Here is a 12256-nt window from a genome sequence, read left to right as displayed (position 1 = left end):
ATAACTAAACTATTGTTGTATGTAAAGTAAATAAGGTTTTTAAAATGTTTAAGAAGCTTCATTTAAAATTAAATTAAAATGCAGAGTCCCCCAGACCAGTGGCCAGGACCCGGGCCACTGAAAATCAGCTCGCGTGCCGCCTTTGGCACTCGTGCCACAGGTTGCCTACCCCTGCCTTAGCATATCCCTTCCAGCCTGTTTCTCTCTGCTCTTATGTTTCCCACACTATTTCTGTCCCCCCCAATCCTGTACTTCTACCCTTCCCAATCTGTTTGTTCCCCTCTATTCTTGTTCCTGTTCCTCCCTATCCTTAGCCTGTCTACATCTCCTCTCTGCTCCTCAATCCTCTACTTTTGAGCCAGCCTGCTTCTTCCTTCTCCTCCATGTTCCCTCAGCATCAGCAGGGGAAGCAGTGAGAATACAGAAGGGGGTGAGGGGGAAGAGAGACACTGCCCTCAGTTCTAGTACTTGGTGCCATGGCCAAGGGAAAGTCCTGCTCAACCCCTGCAGCCTTGAGTTGGAGCAGGCTCAGTGCAGATGGAACTTTGCAGAATGTAGTTGCCAACCTCTAGCAAACCTCTACTGAACATGTGACATGGCAATTTTCAGAGGCTTATACCTTGGCCAAATTTGGGTGAACGTTCATGAGGACAGTAAGAGGCACCTTTCTGACTCCAAGGTAACCCATCTGCCACATTTCAAATCCCTGCTCCAGAGCATAAAGGCATTAAAATTTGTTAATGAAGCATATGCAAGTACGTTTTAATCCTTGGCAAAACATTTTTCTCTAACAATGTTCACAAAACAGCTGAACTGTTTTTGCTAAAATGTTCCAAAAGATTCAGCCTGAATGGTTAAAATTTGGTAAATTTATAAAGCATATAATAAGAAAGTCTTGTAATAGAAAGCATTTAGCAGACGTGGAAACAATGCGTATTGTTGCCTATTGTTATAGACACGTGCGCGGACAAACGAACACACAGTGTATTATATCTGGCTCTATTTTCATTTGAAAAATAAACAAAAAATAACCACTGCAAGTTTAATATACTAGCAAATAATGTAGTTTTCAAGTTATCACTCTCTCTAACCTGGGAAGTCTTCATTGATCTCATCCATTTCCAGCACAATATCATATGGCACACCTGCTTCTGCTAGGAGCACATTCAGCTGACCAGGCATCCGACCAGCCACAGGGTGAATACCAAACCTAGCCACAAAAAAAAAAAAAAAAAAAAAAAGGGAACTAACCATTAGCAGATATAGCCTGTTTCATTTCATACTTTAAGGATGTGGCCAAGTGTGGGATAGAACGCTAGTTCCTAAATGTGCTAATACGTACAGAATTACTCAAAAAAAAAATTAAATCTCCAAAGACAAATCACATGTATTTTCCAGCATTTCCTGGGAGTTTGGGGAGACAGAGTGGGAGGGAAGGAGCTATAGAAGATATTTGAAATCACATAAAACCACTAGATTAAGATTTTAAATCTCAACCCTTCAGCCTCAAGGACCACAGATTAAATCCTTCAGAATAAAGTTGTGCCAAAACCAAATTCGTGTGTTGGAAACCACAGGCAAGAAAAGCCCCTAAATTTGCCCCTTCCCTGAGACAAGATGGCCATTTATAAGGTTAAAGCACCATTGACGCATCCAGGACAAGAGAAAAGGTTTCCAATTCTCACTGATTTTATTGGAAATTGAGTCGATTTTAACTTTTATTTAATGGAACTCGCCCTTTTAGTATGCTGATCCACAAGGAAGCTGCCTCTGGAGATCCTGCAGCAATGAGAATGACAGAGGCACTCCCAATTACAGCAGTGGAGGAACTAGTGGCAGAGGCTTTCCAGATAAGTGAATGGGGCTGTCAGGAAATGCATGGCTGGTGAACAACATAGCAACAGTGAAGTAAAGTTTCCACAAGGTAATATTCTACTTCAATAGGGTGGGGTTTTTTAAATAGTTTTAAAAATAATTGCCTTTTTCCTGCTCCCTTTTGGCTGACAAATCCTTCTGTCACCAGCCAAAGTGAGACATATACGCCAAACATTTGTGTCTACCTCCCAAACAATACTAGAAGAATTAAAAACATATGAACAGCATATTTGTCTTTGGCTCCCACAACAGATGTTGGGAAGGCCCCTTAGGTTATCAAGAATTGCAAGTGCCACATATCGTAAGGGGTGTGACCAGAATCAACAACTCTCCTATGAAAAATGGAAGACGATGTGGGGTGTTCCACAACCAAAAGGTATCTCCCAACTTTCTCCAGAAGAATCTTCAAGGCTAAGTTAGAGAGAGAATACTTTACTCTGTTGATTACAAATAAAATGTATCCTTTCAAGAATTCAGACTCGAACAGGAGTTTCCTTAAATTAAAGTTTGTCCCAATTATCTAGGACTTCAGCTGCTTCTGGATAAAATTATTTTAATTTCTGAAAGATGGGAACCATTGAATTTATCATGGTAACAAGAGTAATTGCCATAAAATTACTCATGAAATGGGAAGATTAAACTGGGGCGAGGGGGGGGAAAGGCTGTGTGCTCTACTTTCTTTACTTCATGTAATGAACTCAAATGGGGCATTAGAAATCTGTTTTTAAGAAGTTGGCATGTAGCTCTTTGCATCTTTTCAAAGAACATGACAATCTCCTTAGAATGAAAGAGGCCACTCCATCTCATGGCATGTATCCCTCTAATCCCCAGACTCTGACATTATTAACAACTTTATTCCAGTGAGAGGAAGACAAGAGTAAAGCAAGTCATCTGTACTTTGCTTGATGTATTATGCTGTAACTTTCAGGCAAAATATGATACTATAAAAATATAAGATTGGTGACAGGTTAGATCTACTTTGTTACAAATGAACTTTGTCAAACAGAATTATGACCGTTTCATCTGGTAGTCATTAAAAGAAAAATGCAAGCAATTAAGGTCTTTACAGTAGGAACAGAAGTCTGGTCTCCTTAATGATGATTTAGTTTTTACTCGATTTTTTTTATTTTCTTAGAGTGCACATTTTGAGAGATCTCCTTTTCTTCTCCACTCAATATTTTACCATATCAAAACTTTGACAAAATGTACAAAGTTAGCATTGCAATTTTTTCTACCTAACAAAGCCTTACTTAACAGTTCATCTCTTCCCTTTCCTCCAACACACATTCAGGTGACACCAGAGGATACAATTATAGGTATATAAAGTTTTCTAGTACCTTACATCTAGCAGTGCAGCAAAACTACAAATAATGCAGGCCAGAATATTAAGTCTCTACCATATATCCTAATGACATCGCAGGGCAAGTTTAGATAGCCAAAAGGTTATTCCCAAACTGGAATTTAACCAGGACACCAGAGATAATATCCACTACTCTGGGTGAACAGTAGATGGAGTTTTAGCCATAGAATTTTTGGTGAAGGCACATGGTTGTTTTTTTCATCTCATCTAAATGATGGCACCTCCACAGAACAGTTCCTCCCAGCATCACTAAGGCTACACACACAGGTTAATTGCACCTCCCTACTCCTACTTTATAGTCCCCTGCTTATGAATCCAAAGATAATATAGAGAGATTTGTTTCTGTAAAACTGAAAAACTGTCTTAATTATAAGGCTGCTTTTCACCCTTATGTTTGAGCCCTGTATAGCATAGAGTCTCAAATATTTCCATACTGAGGACCATTATCGTATAACAGATTTTCTCATGGTCATTTCCTTCCCACATTACTAGTCACAATCCAACATGTTCCCCAAAGAAGCAACGGTGATCAGCACATGAGAGTAGTACTAGGACAGAATTCAGGAGATAGGTGCTAACTTGCTTTAATCTCATGGGTATGACCACTTAGCTGCAACTCCTCCCACTATTTTGATTTCTTCAAACGGGTGCAGGTATTTACATTTATCAGACCCAAATCACCTCCTTGTCTGCAGCCCCTACTTCTCTAGTCTCTCCTCCAAGCCACGCTGTAGGTGGGTTATGTTGTCCTATACGTTTGATACCCTCCAGTTTTGGAGTCAGCAATTTTGATCATGGTTGAATTTACACAAAGAAATGCCAGAAGATAATTAAGTGACTTCAGTTCCTGTACAGCAAACCAAAGAATCAGAGGTGTGATAAAGGAGTTCTTAAAGAAATATAAAGGAGCTCTGCTTGAAGACTGATGATTAAGCAATTGAAACTTGCTAGGACAAGAGAATTGTCTTTCCATTGTGCATATTTCATCATTACAATGGAATCAGTTCACAACCCCCACCAGTGGTCCACAAACTACAGGTTTTGAACCACTGATGTATAGTGGATACTAATTTTCACGCTGTACAAATATAAATTTAGAATGAGAATAATCTGTTCAACTACCAGTAGTAAGGTTAAGGCAGCTTGAACATCAGCTAATTTGAACTCCACGTTCAAAACCAGACATACTGAATGATCACTCCACTCAGCACTATTAGATGCTGTGACAAGATGCAAGTACAGTAACTCCTCACTTAAGGTTGTAGTTATGTTCCTGAAAAATGCAACTTTAAGTGAAACAATGTTAAATGAATCCAATTGTCCCATAAGATTTAATGTAAATGCGGGGGGTTAGGTTCCAGGGAAATTTTTGGGGGGCAGACAAAAGGCATTATATACTGTACAGTACTGTACTGTGGTTGGGAACTGCCCCTGGCTTACCCCACACAGGCACAGCCCGCTGCAGGCAAGGACACTAGGAAGCACCTTTGCAGCAGCAGCGGCAGCTTCCCCAGGGAACAGGCTCGGATTTTGCTGGGAATGCTCCAGGCCCGCCTCTTCCTGTCCCCGCTCCACTCCAGGCCCACCTCTTCCCACCACCTCCTCTCCGGAGCACGCCAGGACTTTCTGGGAGGGAGGAGGAGGAGTGGAGACGCAGGGCTTCCCCGCTCCTGCCCCTCCCTCCCAGAAAGTCCTAAGCACCGCTGTTTGGCAGTGGGGGAAGCGCTGGGAGGGAAGGGGAGGAGGCAGAGAAGCGGAACTTGTGCAATGCTCCCTTGTAAAGTCACTGCTCTTCCACAGAAACTTACAAGCAGGCAGCCAAACGACGTTATAAGGGAGCATTGCACAACTTTAAACTAGCATGTTCCCTAATTGAGCAGGGACGTAACACTGAAACAACGTTAAGTGGGACAACGTTAAATGAGGAGTTACTGTATTGTTAAACTTTGGTTCAAGAGTGGAATGGAAGCCAGTTTTATACAAGAGCTGCCCAGAAAGGAAAAATAATACATTATATTTAGCTGGTAAATATTTGGGATCCTGATGCAGAGGACAATACCTAGAATCAGATACAGGACAGCAAAACAAATAGGACAAAATATTAACAGCCTAAAGCAGGGACGGGAAAACTTTTTGGACTGAGGGCCTGTCATAACTATAAAGGGAAGGGTAACAGCTCTCCTGTGTACAGTACTAAAATCCCTCCTGGCCAGAGACTCCAAAATCCTTTTACCTGTAAAGGGTTAAGAAGCTCGGGTAACCTGGCTGACACCTGACCCAAAGGGCCAATAAGGGGACAAGATACTTTCAAATCTTGGGGGGGGGGAAGGCTTTTGTGTGTGCTCTTTGTTTTAAGGGGTTGTTCGCTCTTGGGACTGAGAGGGACCAGACATCAATCCAGGTTCTCCCCATCTTTCTAAACAAGTCTCACATATTTCAAACTTGTAAGTAAAAAAGCCAGGCAAGGCGTCTTAGTTTTACTTTGTTTTCTCAACTTGTAAATGTACCTTTTACTAGAGTGTTTATCTTTGTTTGCTGTACTTTGAACCTAAGACAGAGGGGGGTCCTCTGAGCTCTTTAAGTTTGATTACCCTGTAAAGTTATTTTCCATACTGATTTTACAGAGATGATTTTTACCTTTTTCTTTAATTAAAAGCCTTCTTTTTAAGAACCTGATTGATTTCTCCTTGTTTTAAGATCCAAGGGGGTTTGGATCTGTATTCACCAGGAGTTGGTGAAAGGAAGGAGGGGGGAAGGGTCAATTTCTCCTTGTTTTAAGATCCAAGGGGGTTTGGATCTGTATTCACCAGGGAATTGGTGAGAGGTTTCTAAAAGCTTCCCAGGGTAGGGAATGGTGGCAGCGGACCAGAACTAAGCTGGTAGTTAAGCTTAGAAGTCCTCATGCAGGCCCCACACTTGTACCCTAAAGTTCAAAGTGGGGATACAGCCTTGACAGGGCCACATCGGGCTTCCGAAATTGTATGGAGGGCTGTTTAGGGGAGGCTGTGCCTCCCCAAACAGCCAAGCATGGCCTGGGCCCCGTCCCCTATCCAACCCCCCCTGCTTTTCGCCCCCTGACGGCCCCCCCCGGGACTCCTGCCCCATCCAACCCCCCCCGTTCCCTGTCCCCTGACGGCCCCCCCAGGACCCCTGCCCCATGCACCCCTCCCTGTCCCCTGACCCGCGCCCCTGACTGCCCCCCACTGCCCCATCCAACCCGTCCTCTCATTCCGAACTGCCCCCCTGGGACCCCTGCCCCATCCAACCACCCCTTCTCCCTGACCGCCCCCAGAACCCCTGCCCCTGACTGCCACCCCATTCAACCCCCCCTCCCCTTCCAGACTGCCCCCCCGGGATCCCTGCCCCCATTCAACCCCCCTGTTCCCCGCCCTCTGACCGCCCCAACCCCTATCCACACCCCCGTCCCCTGACTACCACCCCAAACTCCCCTGACCTCTATCCAACCCCCCCTGCCCCCTTACCGTGCTGCCTGGAGCACCGGTGGCTGGCGGCGTGGCTCAGAGCACCAGGACAGGCAGCCGTGCCGAGCCAGCCTGCCACCACGCAGCACAGAGCACTGGGTCAGGCCACGGCTCTGCAGCTGCGCTGCCCCAGGAGCTCACAGCCCCGCCACCCAGAGCATTGCACAGGCAGCGCAGTGAGCTGAGGCTGCGGGGAAGGGGGAACAGCGGAGGAGGAGGCGGGGGCTAGCCTCCCGGGCCAGGAGCTCACGGGCCGGGCAGGAGGGTCCCGCGGGCCGGATGTGGCCCGCGGGCCGTACTTTGCCCACCTCTGGCCTAAAGTTACACACCAACCACTCAGTAATGTAAACCATGTGCAGCAGCACAGCTGCTTCCAAACTGCGCCCAAATGCAATGATTTTTAGTACATTAGAAGAACTCTTATTTTGAAACACATTAGAAAATCATCACTATTTTGGCCAGGAACAAAGATTTCCCAACAAAATTCTCTTTAGTTACTAATAAAATTCGAGCTTCTTTTTGATTAAAGCTGGCTTACAAATTAAAAAAAAACAAAAAACAAAATATGCTTGAGGTTTCTATTAAATACTAGATCACAACCTTGTTTCCAGGGCTGATCCCCAAACCGACATACAAGTTGCCAAGTGAATGAACTTTCACCTTCCTGAGGGAAGGGGAAGAAGAGGAAAGAAATATTTCTGGTTGGTGGGAGGAGTTATGGTATGGACCATCATCTCTCACAGATTTTGACAAACACCACCAGAAACCATACACTACACATTTGGAAGGTTTATGAACTGTTTACACAAAATCTATTTGACAAGAGACATTTAGAGGACTCCCAAAGGGAGTTTGTTTCTGAGAGTCTTGATGACCAAATATGACAGTAGCTTGCCAGTACCTCTTGGAACAAATACGTGCAAGATTGTCAAACCAGATGTGTGTGTGTGTGTGCGCGCGCACATGGATACAGACACTTTATCATGTTGATAAAGATTTCATACAGGCAACATTTACATAGATAGTTAGTGAAATTATCCACTCATCTCAAAAAGGAAGATCCTACCAGCCATTCAGGTGAGCACGGCAAGGCTGAGAAGAAGCAAGAGCAGACCAAGTGCCTCATAAACACAGAAGAGATTACACTAGAAACATCAGGGGGGGGGGGGGGGGAGAAAGAGGACACTTTTAAAAATGCTCCATCTAAACATCGTATAACCTTGAAGAATTATTTTTGTAGTTACAGATTTGCACTCAACTTGAAATCCCCTCCAGTTTATGACAACCTCTTGATTTCACCACCATCACATGCAATGGGTGCGACATGTCCTATTCACTGCACATTACAACAGCAGTTCTTGAAAACGACAAGCTTTTTTAAGGGCATAATATATTTGCCAAATCTATTCTCCCACAACAAGTTTTAAAATAAATCCTTTCTCCCCCCCACTTATTCATTCCATTCTGGAAATACCTAAAAATACAACAGGAGACAAACTTTATGGAAGAAATTGAAACGATGGAGAATTATTAATAATCTTTAATTGCTTAAGAAGCATTCTCTTTCAAGTGTCTCTAATATTAGTGCTGCAAGAACATAAGATTTTCTCCTCAAACAAAAAAAATTGAAGGAAAATGTTTTTAAAATTTCTTATTTTTCGGTCAAACACTAAAGGACCTTATATCACGAAAATGTTTGCATCTCCTCCTGCTGAACTTATACGTGTCAGGCAAAGTGTGTAGGCTACAAGTTCAGTCCAAAGAACTAAAATTCATGACCATGCTCTACTTTATCAGAGGGGTTGGCTCAGTGCTGTACTGAAACACAGGTTCTCTTTTTGGACTTCAAATAAGTCAGATTATACAATTCTGGGCCCTTTTTCAAACTAAGTCTCTAGTTTCAGAGGCATAATCTTGTGCCCAAACTTTGTACCCACGTGAGTTACCAGGGGGAAAAAAATACATGAATACATTTTAGGTGCAAAACTATACCAAAAAATAAAATAAAATGGGGAGCTGGTTTGAAATCCAGCCCTTTATATGGGTTTCTTCTAGAAAAAGCTAGTCTCTGTGGGCAAGTCAGAAGCATTTGGATTCATGAAAATTGATTGGTAGAATTGTTTACACATGCTGATGTCTTCTGTTGCACAAAAGGCCTTTGTCTATACATTCTCTGCATATATGTAAAATTAAGCAGTGGGATGAGGGGGCATATTAGGCTGAAGAAGTCAAACCCACTTGTAGAGATGGCCCAGCATTTACAGTACAATGCCCACCCAGTCTTACCACCTCAGTGACATGAATAAAGGGTTACCGTTTCAGACTCTCTGCCGATGCAGGAAGACAGTACTGCATCTGTTACAATCAGCTCACATTTGGACTGTCTTCTTCGCAGCCCTATTGGCTAGAAACTTTCCTTTTTAAAAATGAAAGCTTAGATTCTGCAAAATTTGAAGATGCCAGGTAAGCCTATAAATACATCTAGACTGTCATGTTAAACATTCCCCTACAGTACACACCCCATCACGAAGAAACAAACCCTTCCCAAACTACAAAACTAGATACTACCAGTGCTAGTGCATTTAAAAACACACACACACACACACACACACACACACACACACACACGAACAGACTATGTCAGGAATCCTGGGATAAGTTTTCAGCACTGATAAAAGAGCTTTAATGATTTGTGCAATTTTATCTGTGTTGAATTTAAACTCAGTTGCCTAGGATGTTATTACAGATGCAGTAGTATTCTATTTTTAATGCTTACTGAGGACTGAAGAACTTCAGAGTGGGATTTACTATTTGCGGTTAACGTAGTCAATCTTTTTACTCAAAACAGATAAGAAAACAATTCTATTTTCCTCAATCCTGAATAAGCTTATTTATATTTAACCCATTGCAGAAGTGGTTCAAGATTATTTCATTGTCATGTGACTCTGGTGTTTGCACTGAAAGAATGCATAATGCATGAACGTTAAACGCCAACACACAGGAGTCAGTGTCCGGCAATCTTCCTCCCAGAGCACTTCATCCATGTAAAAATAGGATTTCTGTAACTATGCCAAAGTTGATGAGACATAGGGTGCTCTAAGTAAGTTACATCTGCTTGGTGCCTATTTTAGCTTGCTCAACAATTTTTTTTTAATGTCTGAACATTTATAGAAGTTATACACACACAGGATAGCTTGCTGAACAGAGCCCAATTTCTCGCCTCTTAACTTTCTATGCCCTCTGTCCCACACGTGCAGCCTCTCTGTTCCCAGTACATACACATCTGCCAATTCTCTTAAAAAACACACTCTAGTTTCATGTAGAGATAACATGAATGACAATTTAAGTACAAAGGGCATGCAGATACTCTAGCACTTGTTTATTGCTCACAAAAATCTGAGTTACGAAAAACAGAAGGCCTGATTGGAAAAGATTTTAAACTGTCAATTTTTACAAAATAGAGCTTTCGGTCAAGAAAACACTTCCAGTTTTTCTTCTAGGAAACTAAGACCTTCCCTGGGGCATGGGTCACTTGCCAGGATTTTCTGGTTATATCTCACCTAATCAATTCCTGGGCATTGCAAGGGCCTCAGGCATTGATGCAACTTGGTCCCTCTTATTCCTTTCCCTGTGGCACGTAACAGTATTACAGACCACATGAGACCACACTGTGGTCTAATTTCTGTTGTTGGGTTTGGTGTGCGGGCTCTGGCTGGTGTTTGTGGCCTGTGATATACAGGAGATAAGAGTAGATGATCTGGGGTCCCTTCTGATCTTAAACGCTATGACTCTTTAAGGCAAGATTCATGTAATTTGAAAGAATAATGTAAGAATTCAAACTAATTAGTTTTATTTACTTAAATGTAAAGAAAAGTTAAAGATGGCATCCATCCATATGTTCCAGAAACCCTTGGCATAATTAGAATGCAAGACCTAGTATCCTACATGCAGCAATACAATTTCACTACATCCCAACACCCGTAACCTAGGTAAATTTAAAAACTCAAGTCCACCTACCTTACAATTTCCCCCATTTTCAAATGCCTAGGAAAGAAGATAGGAGCTTTGCCTTGTGTCCCAAGATCATGAGACACTAGCACATAAGTCCTTCCAATATATTAACCTAAAAAAATTAGTCAAGACCAGCCATCTAGTGATTGAAGTTTGAGAAAAATATTCAGACAGTAATCTAGATTTTCTCTCACAACTGCATATTCCACTGATTATGGCAGCTAAAAAGTAAAGAACCCACATGCCTGTGGCGTTAGTCAATAGATTTTAAATTAAGTGTGTGCGCTTTCTTCGAATACTTCAGCACTTGCATGCAACTTCCTTAACCTACTGTAATTGGTTACTATTGCACCTTGTGCAGAAATTTTAAATACACACATTCTACAAGAATGGCTATAAAGTCACACAACTGATATCATGGCCAAAATATAATGAATCTAGAATGTCTGTGGACAGTGTTCAATATGCTATGTATTTGAGCATTTCTTTATATTAAACACACCATATAATATATAATTTAAGAGATTAAATTCATACCCTACCTTAATCTGAATTAAATTCAGTGTAGGCAAGCCCTCAACATCCATCCATAGAATTTTAAAGTGGACTAGCTATTCCTGATTAACTCTCCATGCGGATGCTTTTGCTGTAGATTAAGGGTGCCTTATTTTGAATTAGTTTAATGCACTTCAGAAGTGCATTAAGATAATTCAGAATCAAGCCCTTACATGCATTGTAATGAACCATTCAAGATGTATGGTAAATGGAGAGCCTTCAATGACAGCTCTGTAGTACTACAAAGGCAGTAACAGAGAATAAAACTGCTTGAAGACCAAGTGTCTTCCCTTAGCTCCTAATGGATTCTGGGAACCTTCTAGTCTATGACACTTTTTGTAGCTCTACCAGTCAATAACAAGAAAGGAAAAGCCAGCAGGAAGGTTGAGTAACATGCAGTTTTCTTACATGATTCTATTAATACATTTAATACGTGATCTGCTGCAAGATCATTTCAAGTCAGTGGTGATGTTAGCAATGCATTTTAATAACTAAAGCAGACTTAAGTTTGCAAACCCTCGTGTATTTCTGAATTTAAGACCTGGTCATAAAATGCTATACATCATGTTATATAATCTATGCTCTTCACTGAGCATGTTATGGCTACAGGCAAAGTTAAGGAAACAGTGTCTCTGAATCAATCATGAGCCGTGAAGCAAAAAAAGACCATATGACAAATGCAATTTTTCTTGGCACAGCATGGGCATAACAAACTGATGACAATCGTATGTCCATGCTGGCACGCTTCCAAGGTGGATGTGTGTGTGTGTCACTGCATCTGGATGCTGAGCATGCTTGGGTCCTGAGGCACTTCAGACCTACTGAAACCAGAGGGACAGCAGCTGCACTCAATGAACACTGTGGGAGCTCCACAAAGTGATGAAAGGCCTAAATTACCACAAACTGTAAATACAGATTTATTTCATTAAAATACTAGGTAACCACTGCAGCAATCTCTTCCTGAAATTGACTC

At 42.0% G+C, this 12256-nt stretch overlaps 1 protein-coding gene across 1 annotated transcript in view; it reads right to left on the bottom strand.

The window, feature by feature from the left end:
* The window catches only part of NNT (nicotinamide nucleotide transhydrogenase), a 66784-nt gene that overhangs the window by 3688 nt on the left and 50840 nt on the right, over positions 1 to 12256 (bottom strand). The window contains exon 20 of the mRNA XM_065406316.1: positions 1092 to 1210. Within this exon, the coding sequence (XP_065262388.1) occupies positions 1092 to 1210 (119 nt within the window). The remainder of the gene's footprint in view (positions 1 to 1091; positions 1211 to 12256) is intronic.

This window comes from Emys orbicularis, chromosome 6 (genome assembly GCF_028017835.1).
Source record: "Emys orbicularis isolate rEmyOrb1 chromosome 6, rEmyOrb1.hap1, whole genome shotgun sequence".
In the NCBI taxonomy this organism is placed as follows: Eukaryota; Metazoa; Chordata; order Testudines; family Emydidae; genus Emys; species Emys orbicularis.
This window is presented reverse-complemented; position numbering and strand designations above follow the sequence as displayed.